This window comes from Zalophus californianus, chromosome 15 (genome assembly GCF_009762305.2).
Source record: "Zalophus californianus isolate mZalCal1 chromosome 15, mZalCal1.pri.v2, whole genome shotgun sequence".
Taxonomy (NCBI): Eukaryota; Metazoa; Chordata; class Mammalia; order Carnivora; family Otariidae; genus Zalophus; species Zalophus californianus.
This window is the reverse complement of record NC_045609.1, coordinates 79,122,141-79,145,192: the sequence shown is the minus strand read 5'-3', so window position 1 is coordinate 79,145,192 and position 23,052 is coordinate 79,122,141. Positions and strand designations below refer to the sequence as shown.

The following is a 23,052-nucleotide window of genomic DNA, read 5'->3' as shown; positions in this document are numbered from 1 at the left end:
TCTGAAGGTCTTAGTCTAGAGGGTATCAAATTAAGTTGTCAAGTTTAAGGCACAGAGTACTAATTGTTTTGGTTCCAGATGCGAGACCGAGTCCAGATGTTATCTCAATGGGAGTCTGAGATAGCTTCCCCTCGCATATATATGAACAGCTTGACTCGATGGTGATCTAATACCCTTGGTTCTGTGAATAAATCACAGAAACTGCTTTTGGGGTTATCAAAACTTCTGAAAAATGACTGTTTGGGTCCAATTTCCCATTTGAAATACAAATGGTTTGTCCCATATGTAATCACACAATTTATATTATTTTGGCATCTTGGATCAAGAACACCCATACATCAGTCTTTGAGGGGAAAGGGATTTCATTTGGAGCATTTCCAGCAATACCTCGTTAGATCCTGCCTCACTGCATTTGGGGTTCGGAGTTCATTCTCTACTGAGGTTTTCACAAACTCCCAAAAGGTCACACGTGGGCTACAAACCTGAAGTTTCTGGGCAAATACTGGGGGGTTCTTTTCTGCTAAGTCGGGTTCCAGATAGTCAAGCGCACCACAGAGAGAGGCTGGATGAGCTAGCCTGCTGAGAAGGGCGTCAGCAGAGGCAAAGGAGCCCTCAGGAGCTGTCTGAAGGCCGGCAGAGGACACAGAGGAAAAATAGAGGAGACAGAGAGTGACATCGATTCCGAGCAAGGACCACGCACCTAGTTGCTGGACATTTCTGACTTAAGGCTAAAGAGAGTATTAATTAGGTGCCACTACTTTCCTTTTCATCCTAGTTCCCACCTGCTGACGATGGGCATCTTGAGCTTGACAGGCTCCCCACCCACCCCCACCCCCCGCCCCGGAAGCACAGGCTTAGGTGCCCGCCCACCCCCACGCCACCCTCGCTCCCTAACCAATCGGTGGGAGGAAAGTCACCATTTACTTATTTATTTGAAAATCTCAGTGGGGGAGACAAGGCAGTTGATGGGTTTTCCAAACATAATATAACTCATCAAGAAAACACCTCCAAGTATAAGTGTCAAAGGTTTTGATAAAGGTCATTTTCTAAATAACAGAAAGACGATTTCAAATGAAAAAGTGTTTCTGGGTAGACTGGGAAGACTCCAAGGTCAGAAGCCAACTTTGTAGAAGTTGAGTCATGCATGAGTTCTTCCATAGTGTGTATTTGAGAGACTGAGTCACATCTACTTTCTTCTTGCTTACTAATATTTTCCAAGTATTCAACTGCCACACAGCAGGTGCTCAATAAATATCTGATGCGTGAGAAATGAATGGTCTACGAATATAGAACAACAAAAGTTAACACTAAAAGTAACTAAGTCAGTGGCTTCAAACCCTCTTGGGGACTGCTGGGAAGGAGGTAAAAGAGAGAAAAGTAAAACTTCACCTAGAAGGATGGCCCATTTTAGATGTTCAGGGGGTCTATTTGCTCTGCAAGGCTCCAGAGGGGTTGGGAAGGGAGGGAAAAAAATAGGTATGTAAACAGGAGGGACTTCTCATCACCAACGCCCAGGAAAACCAAGTGTTTCCCAAAAGGAGTGTCCCCTGCCCTACCATTCTCTGCCCCCTGACCCAGAGTACGGAGAAGCAGGGTACAGACTGATGTCACCTCCAAAGCAATAGTTCAGCCCCAAGGGACTAAAGTGGAAATCAAGAACCCCGAAGGCAAATAAAGCAGTGAGGTAAGAACTCCAAACCACACTGGTGAAGATGAAGAGCTTTTCTCTCATGGTTAGGGTGTGGGGTCTCCGAGGCTGGCTTCTGTGGTCCAGGGACGGGGGGCGGGGGGGGGGAGCCCACGCCATTACTCTGAAGGGCTGAACCCTTTGGTGATGGGACCCAGCTGGCCCAGGCCTCGGCCCCAGTGATCTTGGGCCCTTCCGACCCCACTTACAATTTCAATCGCGTCTGAAGCAGTGCCCAAGGTCATGACCTCCAGCTCCTTCTGGGAGGATTTCTCTGGCACCTGCAAGTGTGGCTCTTGGTTGGGAGCCAGTCCTCGTGTGACAGGATGCTGGATCTTTGCCCCAGCATTGACAAGGGCTTCAGTTTCCTCAAAACTTGACCTGAGGAAGAAAAGAGCACCTTTATTTGTCTCATTGGAAAGCCCACTGAAATTGACCAGGATGCCCCGACGCAATCACCATCCCAAGGGATCCTGCACTTCCGGAGCCGCGTTCCCAGAGGGAAACTGGGCCGGGTGTTGGGTGGCCTGGGAGCCTGTAGGCTGGAGAGCCTGAGGGAGAGGGTGGTCCAGCCCCACCCCAGGGCCTGCTGACAAGGGAGGGTCGGGAGCACAGACGCCACTGGCTAAGGGCACAAGCTGGAGTTAAGCAGACTGCCCGTCCCTCGGCGTGCACCCTTGCACAAAGGCACAAGTCAGCTCGGCTACAGGTGGCCTGAACATGCGACAACATGTGTCCTGCATCTCAGTTTCTTTTTCCGTAGGGCAAGAGATGAGACAGGGCTCGGTGAAGGTCAAGGGAGATACTGCCTGCATGTGAAGCACCCGACATGGTCCCCGTCACCATGACTATTGCTGGGACATCACCACCGTCATTCTCAATACCCTGGGTGGATTCGGAAGTCAGTTCGGGAAATCAAAGCAAGAGCTTTCCCTCCCACTCAGAGAGAGGGGCAGTTAAGGGGATGGGAGGGTCGCAGCCCCAGAGCGGTGCCCCTCCCTTACCCCATCCAGCACCACACGGCTCAGAACAGGACCATAACCAGTGCTAATTCACAGCCACGTTAACAGTGAGTGAACGTCTACCCAGCACTTCGCTTTCCTTATAGCCTCTCTGTTTCATCCTCCTGGTGGCTTTGGAGGACAGGCACCCCCAGCCCCACTGCACAGTTGGGGGGGTGCCTGGAAGACTGAGAGCCTCATTTAGTCCTCATGAAATTCCTACAGGGTCCGTTTTATGACTACCCTCATTTTACCCACGAGGAGACGGCAGCACAGGAGGGTCAGATAACCTGCATCGGGTCACACAGTCAGTAAGGGGTGGAAGTGGGACTCTGGGGCTGAATGCTGCAGCACGCTGCCTCCCCAGGGGACGAACCACAAGACAACATTGTGTGTGCACTGGGTGTGGGGGGGGGCGTGACTGAAGGGGCTCACGCATTCAGCTGTTAACCGGACAAAGGGTAGCCTTACCGGTAACACCCCCACCCCGCTTGTATGTCTGTAGGGATCCTCAGAGACCCGGACGTGGGCTCCCTGAATACATCAATGCAGATGAAACCACACCGGGACAGCAGTGCCGCGGTGCTCAGAGCCCGACCCGAAACACTCTCCTCATGGAAGCCGTACCCTGAACACGGCGTCGGGGACTCTGACGTCCGGACCGGGGGAGACTTGACCGGGCTCTCCTGAGAAGCGTCAAACATAAGGTACAGGGCCTGCTTCTTCGGGGCGTCATCGTCCTGCTGCAGGGATCAAAGGCACACAAGTCAGCTCGGCTACAGGTGGCCTGAACATGTGACAGAAATAAAAACCAGAGCTCTTTCCAACAGAACAAATAACTCATCAGGGAAAAGCCTCCATTCTTCTGGGGCCACCCAGAAGGGAGGAGCAAGCCAGTGCTGGCCAGGGGAGAGGAGAGGAAAAGGGGAGGGAAGTTGTGAGCGTGTGCTGCTGACAACAGTGTCGAGGGGAGAGGGATCATAATGGTGTCGGGGTGCTGCACGCTGTTCAGTCCACCAGCATTTACTGGCCACCCGTCTGGATGGGCAACCGTGCGGCCACTGGGGACAAACACAGGGGTAGGCAAGCCCCCAGCCTAGGCAGTGCCCACAGTCAGATGGGGGGTGGGGGACGAGCATGATGGCCCAGTGTGGTGAGTGCCTCCAGCATGGGCTGCTGACTGCGGGTCAGAAGCCGCAAGCCCAGCATCTACAAATGATGCAAAGAAAGATAAAGATAGGAGCAGTATGTCCGGGCCAACAGTCTCACAGCAAGCCCTTCTGGGGCCTCGGGGCCTCAGGGCCTCGGACAGCATCACTGGACAAAGGCACAGCACAAGAGGCCATGCTCGGAACCAAGTGCCCTCCAGGCAGTAGACAGGGAGCCAGGGAGGACAGCTACCCGTCGTAGCCACTTAAAAGCGAAAGGGATGGCGGGTGTGGGGGAGAGAGACTTCTTGCCAGAAGAGCCGATCTTCAGTTACATAAAGCAATTAATTTGAAGGAAACAGGTAATAGGACACCTTAAAAACCACCAAACCACTGCTACACCCTTTTAAGGAAATCTCTGACTAGTTCTTTCTCTGTCTGGGTAAGTAATGATGCAGGAAGCCTAACTGCATTCTCTTTGCTCACTTAAAATGCCATGTGAAGTGGGCCGAATACAAACCTCCAACCCTCAGTCCCAGTTCACCCCTACTGTGCACCCAGTTCACCCCTACTGTGCACCCAGGACGCTGCGGGCACAGAGGACCCTGGATCTGGGACCCGAGCTCAGGAGGAGGCCAGCGCCTGCATTTTCGCGAGACAAGGGAGGGAAAGCAAGTCCCCTGCCAGTCTGCGGCAGGACTTACAGGTAAGGAGGAGCCGATTTTCTCCATATATTCAATTTCATAGGGGTTTCTGTAATCCAACTCTGCAAAAGAAACAAAAGGAGAGTTAGTGTCAGAAAAAAAAATTTAAAAACAAGGAAAGGTTTGGGCCAGGCAGGGTGGGGTCTGGAACCAGACTCTAAACTCTGAGCCTAGCCACGACTCGAGGTTTCCAATTCGGCTGGAAGGGGAGGGCAGCTCAGCCATCTTCAGACCACTCGTAAACCACTTGCGACAAAGGGGCTCCTGCCATTTGGGCGCCTAAGAGTCCAAGGAAATTAAGTCTGAGCAGGAACGGATCTGAGCGCTATGCACCGAGTTTTCAGAACAGTCTATTTTGAGTGTTGCTTTTCTCTGTGTCTCACGTGCAACGTGGAGAATGTTCCCACATCCTGACAACATTCGGAACTGGCCCCACCGCGGTCCCTCTCTGAGAATGTAGCCCCGGCCTTACTCCGAGGCAAGGGAAGAACATACATCATTCCTGCACTGCTGCTTGTGGAGAGGCTTTGCAAGTCACCTGGAACATTTCCTGAGATCCTGCCAGTGCCCGCAGGGCTGGTACAAATAAGATTTTCAGATGCAAAGACTATGAGAGTCCAATTAGGTAGAGAAATGACCTATTTCAAATTGACTGGAAGGGAAACTTGAGAGGCTCTCACTGGAGACAAGAAGTCCTGGGTCCCTCAGGTCCCCGGGCGGGGGTTCCATGAGGATACCCAGCTCTGCCCCTCAGCGGAAGTCCCTGTCTACGGAATGGATTCCAAGCACGCATGACATGCTGGGCACGGTGGATGTGGTGGTGAACAAAACCGGAAACAAAATCCTCAAGGAAGCCACATCCACAGCTACCAGATGGTTCTTTCCTACTTGAGAAGGAAACCAAGAGGTCACAAGTGACCCACTCAGAAGGCAGCTCTACAAGAGTGTACGTGGCAATCCCTAATGCCTGCATTCTTTTTTTTTTTAACATAACATGGAAATAGCCGTTCTGCTTTAAAGCACCTCTATTTCTGCATATGGCTGAAGGCATCGCTTAAACAATGATTCCGTAATATGAGCTTTAAGATGACACATCTCCTGGAAGACCATCCCCAAACCGGCAGGTGTGCGGGGATGTGGCCGTATGAACTCAAGCACTGATCACACATGGACAACTCTTCAGGAGTTTCTGAATCTCCCTGATGAAGCCAATGCCTCCTTCCAGTGGGCTTGGCCTGCACAGGGGTTCGAAGACGGTTTTGTGCACTAGCGGCCAGAAAGACCCCATGCGTCCCTCAGGCCTCTGCCCTGATTTGTGCGTCACCCTGGAAGAGCAGAGACTGACGCAAACCCCACGTGGCTGGGCTGCAGCTTAGCGTCTGGGACTGGAATGGGCATCCTTTCTTAGGACGTACAACTATTTGTTTATGAAGACTTCCTGTCTTCCTCATCTGGTAAAGGAGAGGTAAGCTAGGGATGGTGAAAGACAAAGTGATTTCTAGAGCCACCTCCAGATCTCTCACTTTCCAGATGTAGGACCTCGGGACTATTATTTTATTGTCCTACAGTTTTAAGTTGAGAAGATAACAGTGCATCCGTTGCCTCCTTCTCCAAGGTTATCATTATTAGCACCAAGGAATTATTTAACCCTAAATTACTTAACGAAACCCTTCAGCACACCCGCAATGGCATAGAGCACGCAGGATGCACCCAACAGGCTAAGAGCCACCACAGAGATATTCCCAGGGACCGAGGCCCTGGGTCCATGCCCAGCTCCGGTGACCAGCGCGGCTCGATCAAGCATCCCTCCTGGAACTTTAGCTGGTCCCCTGGCAGCCGATCAGGGGGTGTTTCAGGTCACCGAGCTCATTTATCTGCCTTCTTTCCCACCTGCCAATGGGGTCTCCCTTCCCACTGCCCGGTGCCCCGCATCCCGCCCTTCAGAGGCAGCAGATGACAGTACAACAGTGGGGGATTATCTGACCCCCCACCCCGAGGAATGTCTGCATCGTAGCGTGTGTGGTTACAGGAGGCCCGCACTCTACGCAGGAACTTCAATCCCTGGTGATGCCGGGAGGGGTTCCTTCAGCACATGGCCTGAAAGTGCCAATCGTAGCCATTTGGGGTTCTCATGTATAATTTACAAAATGACCCAGGGGCGCCTGGGGGGGGGTTCAGTCGGTTAAGCGTCTGCCTTCGGCTCAGGTCATGATCCCAGGGTCCTGGGATCGAGCCCCACGTTGGGCTCTCTGCTTCTCCCTCTCCTTCTGCCCCTCCCCCCCACCCACTCGTGCTCTCTCTCTCAAATAAACGAATAAAGTCTTAAAAAAAAAAAGGGCCTGGAAAAGATGTGAAGAAAAACAAACCCTCTTCTTGTCATCCATATCATCTCCTGTGCTTTGAGGGAACATCTTCCTGAACGTTGTTTTCAAAATTTCTCTCATCTGCTTTCAATGCTAAGCCTCAAAGGGTGAGCTTGGAGGGGGAGCCATGTCCGGTGTCGGCTGTCACACGCAGCCGGGGGGCTGGGAAGGGTGATGCCAGTTACATCATGTGGCCCAACACCTTTACCTCCAAGAGAAGAGGCCTCTCGCTAAGGCATGTGCTGCCTCACACCGTAGAGGCCCAAAGTATTTTTTTTTTAAGATTTTATTCATTTATTTGACAGAGAGAGAGGGAGAGAGCACAAGCGGGGGGGGGGGGGTGGCAGGCAGAGGGAGAAGCAGGGTCCCCGCGGAGCAGGGAGCCCGATGTGGGGCTCGATCCCAGGACCCCGGGATCATGACCTGAGCCGAAGGCAGACGCTTAACGACTGAGCCACCCAGGCGCCCCCCGAAGGTATTTTTAATGGGTCCTGCCATCTCTGAGGGCTGCTTCCGGTGATCATTTCACGCTGGTCAACACACCATGAGAGGGCCCAGTGGCTGCCCTCTGACCCCAACTTCCAGAGCTTGGCTGGGAACCGGGCAGAAGCTGGAGGATGCGGTTGCGTCCAGATGGTCACTCCCAGGGTCGGGGGGGCCAAGTCCCTGACTACCACTGCCTCCTGACTCGCCGACACAACGCAGCTCAAAGTGTCTACGTTTTGCAAAAAAGCTAATGATGTCAGGTAAGAGTGCTACCACGTGCTGTACAAACCTAAGGGATTGTGGCCAGGTATATTACAACGGCTCATGGCTGGTACTTCTGGAACTCTTAACATAAGTGATGGGAGAAGAGACCCTTTGTTAGAGGACAAGGACACTGCTCCCCATGTCCTGTCACTCTTCTGAATGTCCGTAGTGTGACAGCGATGGTGTCCACCACAGAAGAACAGTTAGGTTCCTGAGGGGGACGCCTTCCCCACGGTTGGAAGCGGGAAGGTGAGGCTGGATGTCGCTGCGTGTTAGGGAGACAGGGTTGCTGGGTGACCCTCAAAGGCCCACCCCGACTCCGTGAATCTAAAACACTGCTCTCCTTGGGTCTCTCGGACTCGACCTGGGAGAGGCTTTGGAGGCTCCTAATACTTGCATCCCTACGGACCACACGGACTAAGTTTTTTTCCCACTACGTTTCCAAAGATTGCACCAGAAGAGGCCATTTACGAAGCAAGCGTCCGAAGAAAAACACTTATAATTGCCAATCTGACTTTCTAATGAGTGGGAGATGATCAGTGTCGCCACCACGAGCTGCTGTCATTACTGCCCAGACACGTCATTTTAATTAGCTGGGCATCTTTCTAAACCAGTTCCATCCAGGTTTCTCAGACTACTCAGACAGCGTGAAGCTCTTGTGGACCCAGGTAGGGAAGCACTGCTGAGTTCCACACCCTCTTTCTGGAGACGACGAGAGGAAGCCTACAGGGTGCTCACGTACAGGACACCACGGTGGGCGAGAGCAGGACGCTTCGGAGTCAGGCAGCCCTGATCTGCGGGGGCCAGCCCCACATTGCTCAGCAAGTTGTAACGGTGCAAAGCCTGTGCTTTCTTGCTCCTAGGTGAGGAGGAGCAGAAATCCACTCTCTAGAACTGAGAGAACGAAATGAAATCATGTGTACGAGAGCCTCAGCGGGGCTCAGAGCGCTGCACCAGTGACAGCTCGTAACTATTGTCACTTAGAGAACTGGCCCTGTAGTAAATACCTGGTCAGGGGCTCATTATTTCTAACCCCAAATCTCATTCCCTGTGATTTGTGACTTCCCTGTAATAAAGCTTCAATCACAGCCACAGCTCTGGCCAGATTCTTTCTGGGGATGACATCAGCACCCCAGGGGCATGTCTGGACTTGACCTCAGTAAGTTAACAGGAAAGATGATCCCAAGTGGGGCTGGGCATCCAGTTTCTACATCCACCTGCTGGCGGGAAGCAGGCTGTATTACAAAGGTGAATGCAGGGTCGGCACCTCCTGAAACTCTAACTGTCCCTTATACGTACAGATGATGGATTTCTGACTGCCCGCCAGTTGTAATTTTGGTCGGGATTTCCCGAATCTTCCCAATTATTTTCTAAGGAGGCAGGTTTCATAGAGCTTTGTTTCAAATGTACAGATTTACCTCTTTGTTGAGTTTCTGCAGAAAATAAGCAATGATCAAATATGTCACTGAGCTAGTGAGGTGTCTGTTTTGGTTCCATGTCAAAGATGAACAAACATGCTAGCATGGATTGGGACACCTACTGGCTTAACAGGTATTATTAGGATTTTTATATTTTCTATTAAAAATGCATGTATTGGGGTGCAGGGATGGCTCAGTCAGTTAGGCGTCTGCCTTCGGCTCAGGTAATGATTCCAGGATCCTGGGATGGAGCCCCGCATCGGGCTCCCTGCTCAGCGGGGAGCCTGCCTCTCCCTCACCTTCTGCTTGCCGCTCCCCCTGCTTGTGCACTCGCTGTCAGATAAAAATCTTTAAAAAAAAATGCACATCGTCATCATTACAGCATTAAGTGACCTCAGAACAGCCCGGACCAAACGTGGGAGACAGGGCATGGGGCACTACAGAGGCAGCAAAGCGGGGGCACGCACGGGGCAACGTGGTTCCATCCAGTGGGGCTTGTGGCCCAGGTGTGTGTGCAGAGGAAAGGCCTGAAGAGGGTCAGAAGCCAGGTCCCAGGGCGCCCGGGGTCAGGCTGCAGTGAGATGGTCACTATCAAGCCTCCCAAACCCCAACCTGAGGGCCAACCAGACAGCCTACCAAAAGGCTCTGTTCCACAGAACACACAATGCCAAAACACCCAAGTACACATAACTTAGAGGGTCTTTCCATCTTCAAAGCGTAGATAAGTAGTGTGGTGAGAAGGTACACATCCAACCGCCCCCTCCCCACCAAACGAAATGGACCTCACTCATGTCGTTCGGAGACTTGATGGGTACAAAAAGCAAGCTGCCGAGTGGCCAGGTCATGGAAGAGCGTGCGGAGGAAGCGATCCAAGCTACCCAAACTACCCGCTCTGGGTGGTGACACCACCGCCTGCCTGGAGGGAGCCAAAGGCTGCTTAGTGGAGGTGGTGGTTCCTTAGCAGCAGACAAGGTGTGCAGGCAAGATTTTCACGTGCAACGGCCTTAATATTGATTTCTACGCATTTTTTTTTTTTTTTGAATGCTTGGATATTAAGATCTTGGAGACTGAGAACCATCACAACAGTCCTGAGTGCCGGAGGGAAGCTCAGCTCACAGAGGGGCGGGAGCAACAAAGAGCACCATCAGACCAGGAGGAGGTTTCAGGCCTCGGCAGCTTTCCGGATGAGGAAGGAACGTGTGGGAGCCAATACAAAGATTCAGAAAAATCAGTGTTCGTGGAATAAGCAGTTTACAAAAAAAAAAAAAAAAAAAAATCTTGATTCACCAATCATGTTGTGTTGACTTAAGATAGATGAATTTTTCAAAGGATCAGGCAGAAAGCTGAAAGCGAAAATATGTGTAGGAGGAAGAAAGATCTTGACAAGAAAACAACATGCCCGGGGGCCTGTTCAGGAAAACGGTCCTCTTGTTGGCAAGCCTGGGGTGAACCGTCTGGTTTGGGGGCTTGAGTGGAAGGCGTGGCCCCACTGTGGGGCGTCCTGTGGGGCTGATGCACAGTGGTGGCCCCGGGGGACCCCAGGCCTGGGCAGGGATTGACCCACACAGAGCATTTGGCTTGAATGGCGCTGCTTGCAGCTGGGTGTGTTTCAAAATCACCCAGGCCCGTAAGAGAGAGTGAGCAAAACTTGAGTGAGCTCAGGATGAGAATCGGGGCCGGGGCGGGGGGGGGGGGGGGGGGGCTGAGCTGACTGGCTCTCAGCTAACATCTCGGGGTTGGGGTATAGCTGGGTTCAAGCCTTAGGCTGTCTTAAAATGCAGGCTTAGCTTGGAGTACCCGGATGGCAAGGCAACCTGGCTTGGAAGTTTCTTTCCTGGTCTCGCACTCCCCAGGGGCAGTGGTCTCCAGGGCAGGGTGGGGGTCTGGCTGGCCACCAAGGTGCTTACCCTCCGTCGGTGAGTTGAATTTGGTGTCATTGACGAAGGTGGACAGGTCCGAGGGCTGCGGGTAGTCCTGTTTGTCAGCCTCCAGATCCACCGTCACACAGGTCCACTTCTGGTTAGTGACGGCCAGCTTCTCCTCATCGGTGGCGTGGACCACCGCAGAGATGACCGGCGTTTCCGGTGTCGCCGCTGGCGTGGGGTCCTGGGAGCAAAACAGAAGCAGTCTCTCCTCTCACACGGTCTCTGCATCCCCAGCGGCACCCGCCCACCTGAGTCTGGGGACCCTCTAACCACGGCAGGTCCCTATCCAGCTCCTCAGCAGGTCCTCGGACTCTGCTCAAAACGGTCCCAAGGAGGCAAATTCTTTCCTCTGTGAATTCGTGAATTTCCTTTCCTGATGGCTTGTTATTGGGGTGGGGGGCTGACCGTGGGTTTAAAAAAAAAAATTGGGATTTTGTGTCCGGGTTATTGGAGACATTCCTGCTCATTCACCTTGAGAAAAAGTAAGGAAATTAACTTATTGGCACTTTTATTACTGCAACTACTGTGTTATGTCCACACAGTGCTTCAGGGCCTGTGAACTGATCTCATCAATACCACCTGTCGATCTGCAATGCCTGTCCCTGGAGGACTTGCACAGAGGGGGAGCAGCTGAGTAGGGCAGGGGTGGGGGGGTGCCCAGAAGTGTTAGAGCAGAGCTGGGACTGGGACCCCAGACCCCTCTCCTGGGGCGGGCTGCCTTTCTGTGCAGCCCAGCTGGACTACGGTCTGCTGGCTGGGACGTCGCTGGCTCAGATGGGAGCCTGGCATACATGCCCGAGGCCAGCCCTCCTCGGTCTGTTATGGCGTAGATCTCATAAAGGAACTAGTTAGAGGGGAAAGGGCCCAAACCCCACTTCTTTAGGGCGTGATTTCCTTTATCTCCCCACTTGGATTTTAGTTACATAATCCAGTGCTCTTGACACTCAGTTCTTTCCACTATATATTCATTTACCTCCAAGGACTTTCTCAGTTTAGTATTCATAGAAGTTCTCAGCAGATGAACTGGCCAGAATGGATCAGCATGATTCCCACAGAACCCACCCAACACTTCGGCTGAACATCTATCTTTCTACTCTCGGGACATACTCTGATCTCTTCCAAAGGGAAGGGATCAAAACGATGTCTTGCAAACAGCAAGGGAGCCCCCACGTAGGAGGCAAAAAAGGATGCTGGAAACGTGCCCGTGATGAGCAGAAAAGACAGCTCTGGCTGACCAGCAGGGAATCAAAGCGCATGGGCTTTAGCAGCTTGGGTGAGTGATAAAATCATACATTTCAAGGGAACACTGTACCTGAGAAGGTGGATCAGAGAGAGGAGACCGTTTTGGCGACCTTTTCACCCTGAATGTGTCACTAGAAATAAAATGGAAAATGTGAACACGACAAACAGTGGTACAGAACAGTCCAGAGCTACACAGAGCCGACCGAAGCCACAGCCTCCGGCCTCCGCAGCGGCTAAGAGTCGTCCACGGCCGACGATTCGTCCCAACTTAACAACAGATATTATCGCTGCCCCTGAGGGAAAGAGTCCTCAAGCTGGAAACCTTTTAAAGAGATGCCATTTTGGAGAGCTGGCCCAGAAAATGCAGCTAAATTTAGCCAGAGGTTCTTATTTTAAAAAGCAGATTTTGGTGAGATTCATGTATCCAGATTCACCCAAGAATGCCTGAGCCAAGTGAGGTGCGGGCCAGGGACCTAGATTCCCGACACCGATGAACAGGATCCCATTTACGGACTGGCAGGCCGACACAGCACATAACGAACCACAGCCAGAGCCGTGCAGAAACACGAAGGACCGTTCTGGGTCGTCAGGGAGAATCCCTTCCCACTCACTGGAACTCGAAGCATAAAGGATGCTTCCTGCACCTCGGCACTTCTGGGTGAGATTCCAACCAGAGGCAGGGCCAGGGTGAAGGGATTCTTTTTTTAAATTGTAGTGAAGTACACATAACATACGATTTACCATCCTCAGCACTCCAACTTCGGTAGCTTCAAGTCCTTTCACATTGTACAAGCAATCCCCAGCACTCTGTCCGGGGTGAGATGATTTCTCCACTGTCTACTCCTAACCATGGTGAATGATTCTCTTCTCCCTTCCTTTCTCCTTCATGTAAATAATTAGGGGCAGGGGCAGGTCACTCGAGACAAAGGAAACATCAGATCAGACTTGCGGAGGGGTCAACAAAGGAAAGCATTTTTAGAAAACACTGTTCCACTGAGTCACCGAGTGGTCAGGGGCTCATTTCCCAGGCAGATTGGAGGCCTCCCCACCTCCAGCCTGGCCCCTGGTCTCGGGCCCCTCTGTGGAATGGTCCTGCCCCCAGCAAAAGCAATGGCATTTTTGGGGTGGGGGTTGTCCCCTGACCTTAGATCCCATGGAATGGAGCAAGAATGGAGACATTCCTGCTCATTCACACTAAGAAAAAAGTAAGGAAATTTACTTATTGGCACTTTTATTACTGCAACTACCTTTCCCAGCTCTAAACATTAACTGGATGGACAGAGCAATTTGGCACTCAAGTTCCTCGTGTTCTCTTCAATAGAACGCTCCAACAATGGCATTCAGTCATGAAAAACCACTAGAAATGGTCATTTACAGCATTTATAGCATTTGCCATATGAGCAGTGCAGTCCCAGCCTGAAGCAAATATTTATCCATGCATATAAGTATATAACTGTGTAGTTGAGAGTTGCTAAATGGCTCTAAAAACCTAAAGAAATCCCTTGGGCAGAAACAAACCTGAGAGACTCAACCCTATCCCGGGGGGCTGCTGGATGCCTGGGACCAGGCCAGCTTCCCCCGTAAGGACAGGGAGGCAGAGAGGGTACCTGTCCTGGGGCCCCTGGGAGCTGCCCACAACGTCCCTCCCATGGTGGCAAAGCAGCATAGGCCCAGAGGTGGTTTGCTCGGGTTCCACCGACACCCAGCAGGGTGACCCTCAGATGGCATGCCGGTCGATACCCGGCCTGGTCCCGGGCGACCAAGGACCAGGCCCAGAGCAGGCCGGCGAGGGCTCTCACAGCTGTGTGCTCCACTCTGAGCCAACCTGGCATTTTAGGGGGTCTCAATTAGCCCCACAATCTCCGCTCCATACGTTAGCGTGAACCAGCGACCTCGGGCCACTGCCTGTGGCCGGCCGGCCGGTTATTTCGTCGTGAAGCCACAGCGCTTTGAAAGCAATCGGTCACTAGTCCAACTGGAAATGAAAGAATGGAAATGAGAGCTTTTTAAAAAAAAAACGTATGGGTTTCAGATGAAGACATCCAATATGCAAGGGGGGAAAAAAAACCAGTTCCATTCCTGACAAGCAGGCAGATGTTGGATAATCACATTTTCACAGCCAAGCAGTTTTCACTTATGCTAATCACTCTGAAACAGGAACGTAACCTCTGCTACTGGGGAGCCCCCTGCCGCCCCCCCCCGCCACCATCCCCGGGCCCAAGGCAGAAATACATAAGCAGCCGCCATGGAGAGGAGATGGAGAGGGCTTGAAAGCAAACAGAAAAGCAGGGGAAAAAGCACAGGTAGGATGAGAGGCAGATTCCATTAAATTTACTTACAACAGAGAACACACAGACATCACATCTTCAACCATCCTAAGACAAGAAGACAAGAAAAAAGAGAGACAGACAGAAGGAACTGACAAAAAAGATCAATCTGCAGACGACTGGTTTTCAGTGGGTTGGGGTACAGGAGCCATCCACCGTGGGTTCTGCTGCCGAGCACGGCCAACGTCCCAGCTTTCTGGAGAGGGGCTGTCGGAGAGCACCTTCGTCTCTTGGTTCCAATTACCCCGTAAGGCGCTGGCGCCCAAAGACCTTTGTCCCACTGGGGTAGGATTCCAAGTCTTCTGCACTAGACGTGAGACCCAGAGATGGGCTGGCTTCCCTGACCTGTTAGCTAGCTCTGATGACAGGGCAGATTGTAACCAAGCTACCTCTGGGGAAGGAGGAGGTGCGTGGTGGCTACAAGCTGGCTCTCATTCCAAAAATGAGAGACCGTGGCTTTGTCACCTGGGCATCTCAGACTTCTGTTCGAGGCTTTAAAAAAAGCTTCCAACACAGCTTTGACGGAGTGTCTAGGAAGGGCCTGGTTGGGGAGCTGATCTCAAAAGTCTTGGGATCCACGGCTAATGTCTGCTTAGAGAACCTGCTCTCAGGAAGCCCCAGGTTCTTCTCAAATGTTAACTCCGTGGGAAGCCCCGAATGGGAGGTAAAAAGGTCACCCCGTCTCAGTTCCTACCAGGCGGAGTCTGGTGGTCTCTCCGGCTGAGCTGGCGCCAGAAGCCTGGTCTACGGGTCCTTGTGCTACTGACCATACTTCCCAGGAGGGCAGGAGGAAGGCTCCGAGCACCATCCCCACTATGCTGGGACCCACAGCCTGAGCAGGGACCTGCAGCCACCCAGGTGACAGCTGGGTCTGGGGACTGACTCCAGAGATATTGACCCGGAGTACTGAAGGGTACTCTACTTGGCAAGTGTCTGTGGACAGCAGAACCGATCATGAATGGCCTCCTGGGGACTGTCTTCTCATCGACCCCTTCTGGACCTACAGGGCCTTGGAGTGTTTTCTGCAAAAGACGGCTAGAAAAAGGAATGAAGACCCACGAGGTGCTTCTCGTGGGTGGGCTGGGGTGCAGGGAGGAGCATCCAGGCCAGACCTCTCGCTCCTGGGCCATTAAAGGGCAGACACAAATCCTATAAACTCTTAACAATATTTTAAGGGTAGATCTCCTAGGTGGGAGGCCACCCCAAAAAGTAATTCCTGTGCTAACCAGGGAAAAGGCTAAGTCACCAAAGGGAGGCTGAGCAGGTCTCTACTGGATGGTTCCCTCTCCATGGGCTCTCCCACACTCCCCTGGAGTCAAACGTCGGGACTTCAGCTACAAGTAATGCATTAAACCACGGTCATAATAAGGCAAAGGATCAAGGACTCTAGACCCGAAGGGGTAGGTGGCTGGGAAATGCCACCACTGTGGGAGAAGAGAGGAAGGGAGACAGGTACCGTGTTGCAAGCCTGGCGGCGTTATGGCGCATGGAAGGGCCAGGGTAGCCACGTCCATCCAGACGCATGACCCGGGATCACAGCCAACGCACAGCCCCACCTCCGATCTTACCACCTTGCACCCCTGAACTTACGTCTTTAGGGGCGTCTTCTTCTTCTTGGCGGGCTTGTTCAGCCCATCCCCGTCCACTCCATTGGCTTCGATGGCACTGGCTGGGATCTCAAAGGAGGCTGGGGATTTAGAAGGCGAGCTGGGGGTTTTAGAGGATGTCTTAAAAGGGTCAATGGATTCGTCACAGGCGTCTGGGTCGAAGTTGTAGGACTGTTGGGGCAGTGTGGGAGACTCTTGCATTTTTGAGGTGGAAGAAAAAGGGTTAAAATTGGGGTCATCCCACTTGTCAATATCAAAGGTGTAGGTACCTTTAGCAATAGGGATGTCATTGGGTTCATCGGGGGATCTGGGAGGCGAGGCAGGAGTGTTGTCCAGTTTCTCGGGTGTTTTTTTCATCTTTGGCCTCCTTAAGGGCATTTTGGCAACCGGCTTCTTGCCTAGCTTTTTGGTAGGAGGGGGGTTTTCCTGCTGGGTGTCCCAACTACCCTTGTCCTCAGAATAGTCAAACTCCAGCCTCACCGAGAGCCCTTTGACTGGGGAGTCCTCCTGCCCCCCACTCTCCGATGGGGTCACCTCCACCGCCTCCGGAGCCGTGGCAAGAGGCAATGCTTTCCTTCCAACCGGAGGTGAGTTCTGCACTCTGCCACTTCCAGAAGCTGGGGGGATGGCCCCTTCAGCACCCTCGGAGTCCAGAGGGCAGGCAGCCTTGGGCACAGCAGTGGGTTCCAGGGGCGTCTCCTCCAAGAGGGCTGGTACAGAACCTTCTGTCTTGGCCAATTCCGGTTTTGTCTCGAATGCTCGGTTCTCCTCACTGGGGACAAGATTCTCTTCCACTGGTTCTTGTTGTGTCTCTTTCACTGGGGGGGTTTCAGTGGGTTTCTTAGTGGTCTGCTTCTTTTTTAAGGAAGGTGGCCTTGGTTTTTTAGTTCGCTTAAGGGTACTGGAAGCGCTGCTTGAACCCGTGCTGTACGCATCTGGGGCCAGGGCCACGGCCTCGGGGTTGCCTGAGCAAGAAGCACCATCAAAGTCACTAGCTTGCAGGCTGAGAGAGCGGGACAGTGTGGCCTTGGAGGTGGGCACGGAATCCGTGGATTTCCTCCGCGTGTTCACTTTGCATTCCTGACTCTTAGAGTCCGAGCAGCGGGGCTCCAAGGTCTGGAAATCATCCACCAGCTCGATGCTGTCAAAGTCTAAGTTGTAAGTCCCGCTGCTGGCTATAGGCTTGTCTTCATCGAAGACGGCGGAGAAGGAGTGTGACGGGGGGCGGAAGGGGCTCCCTTCCACTGAGCTGCTGCGTGGGCCATCGGGGACGGAGGCCGGCTCAGAACCGCAGCCTGAGGAAGAGGAGGCAAAGCAGTCACTGAAGGACACAGGACACGGGAGCATTTCTCCTCTCGTGCCAGACTGCTACCCGCTAAGCGGAACCCCCAGCCCCCTCCCCTGGGTCCCCACTGGGCGGGCGCGGTGCTGGGCTACAAAGCCTGCTCTCACCCATCACCGGCTCCAGACCTTGGATAGGCTTACCCTCCGGTTCCTCATCTGTAAAATGGGAGTGAGGAGGGCTGTTTAGGGAAGAGCTCAAACCATTCAGTCATTCAGAAAAAAACCTTTACCGAATTCCCAGTCAGGACCAGGCACCATTCTGGGGTTTGGGGAGTCAACAATGAACAAAACAGACCAAATCCTTGCCCTCCTGGAAGTTACATTCTTCAGGGAGAAGACAGTTCAGAAACAAATAAGCAAAAGGTACAGACTGCCCGATGGTAATAAGCACTATGGAGAAAAATGGAGCCAGGGACATTGCAATTTTAAAATAAAGTAGTTGGCAAAGCCCTCCAAGGAGGAAACACTTAAGCAAAGATCAGAAACAAGGTAAAGGTGTGATGGGCGCCTGGGTGGCTCAGTTGGTTAAGCGACTGCCTTCGGCTCAGGTCATGATCCTGGAGTCCCTGGATCGAGTCCCGCATCGGGCTCCCTGCTCAGCAGGGAGTCTGCTTCTCCCTCTGACCCTCCCCCCATCTCATGTGCTTTCTCTCTCATTCTCTCTGTCTCTCAAATAAATAAATAAAATCTTAAAAAAAAAAAAAAGGTAAAGGTGTGAACCAGGAGGGTATCTGGCTGGGGGGGGGTGGTGGGCATCACAGGCAACAGGAACAGCAAGTGCAAAGGCCCTGGGGTAGAAGCACGCCTGGTGTGTTAAAGAAATAAGAGAGGCCAGTGGGACTAAAGCAACGGAGAGGAAGACAGCCATTACCATCATCGAGCTGGCAGAGGTATGGCCCGGGACAGCGCTCCCAAAGTTGTCTTTCACTAATGGGAGTTATGCCCCCAACGCCCACCCCATGCCAGGCTGGGACAGAGGTGAGATAAAACACAGGGTGTTAACTTTGAATTTCAGATCATTGAAAAAGGGTTTTCGTATAAATATGTCTTGGTAATGCCTCGTTTATCTGGGATTCAGATTTAACTGGATCTCTTTAAACCTGTATTTTCATTTGCTGAATCTGGCAGCCCTACCCCTCATCCCAACAAGTGGACGTGGTTTGGGAAATGCTTGGCCAAACCTGAACTGGCCTCTTGCTGGATATCTTCTCAGAGCAATTCATGCTCACCACCGCAAACGCCCGGGGGGTGAGTGTGTGTGCGCTGCTTCCCGACTTTGCTCGCGAGCAGGTATTTCTCTTGGAGCACCTGGCAGAGAACCCCCGCCCAGGAGATGACAACGCAAGCGAAGCCCAAGCCTCCTGAGTTCAGGAACGGGTCTGACTCATCTTTGTTCTCCCTGAACTGGTCACACTTTCTCTTGCAGGCTCCATAAGCACCTCTATATCGAAGACACCTTCTGGAAGCAGGTCTATTCATGGTTCTAAACCTTCCCGTCTCTCCTGCACCCAGCGCCCCCCAGGCCCTATTTGCAGCAAATGTCCTGGAAGATGGGGGGCACTTCCTTAAAGCCTCACAGTTCTTTCCACGAAGTGATTCTTCCCTCCCCTGAAAAACACTCCAGCTTTCTTCCCCTTTTTAAAAGAAGTCTCCTCCCTGCTTCTTTTTAAAACCAACTCCCTCTCTACTTCTTCCAGGGCCTGGCACCCTCAAGCACCCCATCCTCCTGCCCGGACACAGGGCACAGAGGACTCAGAAGGACCAGAGGACCCAGGGGAACAGGGGCTTTTAAGGGGGCCTTGCAGGAGGGAGAAAGAGCCTCAGCCCACCCGACTGTTTCCAAAGCAAGGCTCACAACTGCCAGTCTCCTCTCTCTCAGGCTGCCCCGGGCCTTCTGAGACCCTTCAGATTGTCAGTAGTTGCCCAGACTCATGCAACATGCAACCATCTGCTCACCATCTGACCCAGAACAAAAGCTCCCTACCTGCTTAACACCCTTTCCTCTTCAGAGCTGACATACCTGAATTAACACATCATGGACCAGGAAACCTAGTCTTGCTACAGGGTGTCTCGGCCTTGGCACTGGGGCCGTATCGGGATGGTGACTTGTCTGTGGTGGGGGGCTGTGCTGTTCACTGTAGGATGTTCGGCAGCATCTTCGGCCTCTACCCACTAGATACCATTGGCACCCCAACCCCAGTTGTGACAACTAAACATGTTTTAGGGGTGCCTGGGTGGCTCAGTCAGTTAAGCATCTGCCTTCGGCTCAGGTCATGGTCTAAGAGTCCCGGGATCATGCCCCACATCAGGCTCCCTGCCCAGCAGGGAGTCTGCTTCTCCCTTGCCCTCTGCCCTTCCCCCCTTCTTGTGCTCTCTCTCTCAAATAAATAAATAAAATCTTTTAAAAAAATGTTTCTAAAAATTGCCAAATGTCCCCTTGAGGGGCACCACTGTCCCTGCCTGAGAACCTGCTGTCCCATTGTGTGGTCATTAAGCAGGTCATTCCACAGGGCCCATTACAGGGCCCGGAAGGCCTGAGTCAGTCTGAAGACTGGGGCCACGAACTACCATGTGGAACCCAACCAGGACCTCAGCAAAGGCCACACTTCCCATGGGGCAGAGAGGAAAGGTCTAGAGCACTCAGGGCATGGTGTCTGCAGTCACCTCCAAGGGCCCCCCATGGGCCTTCCTGGGCAGTTTCCCAGCTAGCCAGCTAAGAAAACTGGCTTCACCCCAGGGGAAAGCAATGGCCCTGGAAGGAAGGCCACCATCGAAGGAGCCCCCCTCTGTTACCACGAAACCAGGTTCACAGGTTCCCTGACCACCTGCTCACACCTGACAACTGCTGTGTCCATCCTCTGCCTCGGGGTACTTAAATGCACCAGCTCACTAGACCTGCAGACAGCAGCCTGGTTTCCCAATGGAAGGGAGTCAAGAGGCCTGGGTTCCGATCCCAGAGCCCCTCATGTGCTGCGAGACGGGGGGCGACGTCTGGAAGCTGCATGCCTCCTGTGGAGGCAGGTGATGCCATCTGACACATAGGGATGCTGTAAGCACGGGGGATGATTCTCAGCTGAGTTGGAGACGACGCTCACAAAGGACCCAGCGCAGGCCTGGCACACGGTGGACACTTACATGGGAGCTACTATTTAACGATGCGACATTTCCTTCCATCCCTCATTGGCCAGTTCTGAGCTCTAGGAACATGGCCACCACACAGCAGCCCCACACTGCCATCTCAAAACCAGGGAAGCTCAGAAAGGGAAGCAGGCTCTCGGAGGACCGGCAGGCTGCCCTCTTCATGTTACCGGTAAGAGAAAATCGGGCTCAGACAAGCTGCATCCTGGCATGGCCCAGCCCAGACGAAGGGCAGATGCAGGCCGACACCCAGCATCCTCCCTAATCCTCCTATCCCATGGGGCACAACCACGCTGGCAGGACCCAAGGTGAGGTGACCGACTGGTTGTTTTCTACAGTGTGGGTTTCCAGGGGAGCAAATCATGTCTTTATTCACAGCCAAGGGTCTAGTCTGTTATATTCCGTGGCTCTTTCAGCACCTTTAGCAATATCCTGGGCACTCTGCAAAAGAGACCAAACAATGGATATTCCCCCGAGCCCTTTCTTGCCTGCGCTCGAAGAAACCTTTCTTCCCCTCTAGCTACCTCTGAAAGCAGGCACACCCGCCTGCTCAAGCCTCTGCTTTGCCCCATGCTGCCTGCAGAATGGACGGGCAGACTTTTATAACAAGGGCTGTGAAGCCAATGGATCTTTGTACAGCCCAAGCCCCGGGGGAGCTGTAAGCAGTCACGATCCCAACCGTAAGAGTCCTTATTGTGTGAGCCACGTATATTTAGCTTCACTGGAGTTTTCCAAGAAGGAGAAGCACAAAGTCCATGTTCAAAGACTCCAACTGATATAATCAAAAGTTCTGTGGGGCTGTGACTCGTGGTGATTACCAGCTCCAACCCCTTCCGGGTGGGGGTTACCTCCTAATCCCCTGCAGTGCTCATTCTTTCTGAAGCTGCCCTCTAAGAAAGAGGCGGGAGCTGTGCATGTGTTTGTTTTTAAGAATGGAGACTGTTCTTTGCTTTGTTGAAAAGCAAGTCAGGCAGAAGGAACAAGGACAGGCCACAGTAAAGAACAAAAGCAGCAAACCATCCCCAGACGCCATCAGGATGCGTGGCTGGAAATCCTAGAAGGCGCACAGCGGCTCACAGCAATGGCCCTTCCCTGTTTACTTCTTGCTGCGGGCGGAGGGACCGTACAGTGTGATACACCATCATTTTCTTCTCAGTTCTTTCCCCCAGTATCCCACACATCTGTGGGCATGAACTTGTACCAACAAAAAAAGGATAGTTTATTTTCAATCACATATTTGATCTAGGGATTACAATCTATTTGTCATTCACTTTCCATTAAACCTAAAGGTGATTTTTTTTTTACAGTATTATAGGAAATGAATTTTTATACGCTTCATAATATGAAAAAAAAATGGGAACGCTAAAAAATGGGAACGCTAAAAACCTTCTGGCTCCTTCTCTACTTTAAAATCAAATAAACTGCAAGAGTTCCTCTCTCAGGGCCCAGCCCCTAGACTAGCGATGCAGAATCAGATGCTACTAGCAGATGAGCTGTCAGAGACGAGAGAATATGAAAACTGCCTTTGTCAGACACCAGCAAAGACATCTGCCCCCCCTCAAAAATGGTCCTAACCTTTCCCCCCAGGATCGGGGAGCATATGTGCTTAGGACTCAGCCCCGGAGTGTCTACCCTTTCTAAAATACAGCCTGTTTGAACCCAGGGCAGGTAGAAAGAATTCTACCCATTTCTTTGTAAAACCAACATCAAGGTCAAAATGTCATTTGACTTTACAGTTCACCTGGCTTCTGGCCAGGGCAAGAGTATGAATGGAGGTCCAGCCATCAACTTGCTCCTTCCCCTCCCACCCCAGCTCCATCCCTTACCTGGGGTGGCCTTGGGCACAGGTGTATGGACACCCCACCTGTAGGTCCCAGACCCATCCTTGGTTCCTCCTTGGCTGAGAGGTATAAACATGGGTACAGTCAGTCCTGGGAAGATGGGCCATGAGAAAGGGACCAGGTAGGCCCAGGAAGTGGCTGCCCCCAGGTATCCAGAGTGAGGTCTAGGAGGAGCTTGGCCCTACAGCCTCACCACAGAGAGGGGAGCGTGGCTGGAGGAAAGCCAGAGGGGGGCCCTCTAACATACACGGCCCAATGCAGGAAGGTAGTCCAGGTCTAAGAATAGCACCACCTGGCCCTCCGACCAGTCTGCTGGGCCATCTCTGGCAGTCCCCATCTCCTTCCGGGTCTCATGTTAAACCCTCACACTGGAGGCGGTCCCAGCCCTGCTGGCGTCACTGAAGGAGGCACGCACAAAACACTAGCCAGGTGGGCAGGCTGGGGCTGGGGAATGAGATCTGTCCCATCCCCTCCCACCTCCAGCAATCACATCTGAAAGATTTGGAAAGATCTGTGTTTTCAGTCACACTAGGGAAGAAAGGAGGCAGGAAAGTGAT

General features: G+C 52.6%; 1 protein-coding gene across 1 annotated transcript in view; it reads right to left on the bottom strand.

The window, feature by feature from the left end:
* The window catches only part of LOC113920137 (transforming acidic coiled-coil-containing protein 2), a 147,510-nt gene that overhangs the window by 22,260 nt on the left and 102,198 nt on the right, over positions 1-23,052 (bottom strand). Inside the window, 7 exon segments of the mRNA XM_035724144.1 lie at positions 483-623; positions 1,897-2,068; positions 3,316-3,431; positions 4,541-4,602; positions 10,979-11,177; positions 12,309-12,369; positions 16,156-17,467. Coding sequence (XP_035580037.1) covers positions 483-623; positions 1,897-2,068; positions 3,316-3,431; positions 4,541-4,602; positions 10,979-11,177; positions 12,309-12,369; positions 16,156-17,467 — 2,063 coding nt within the window.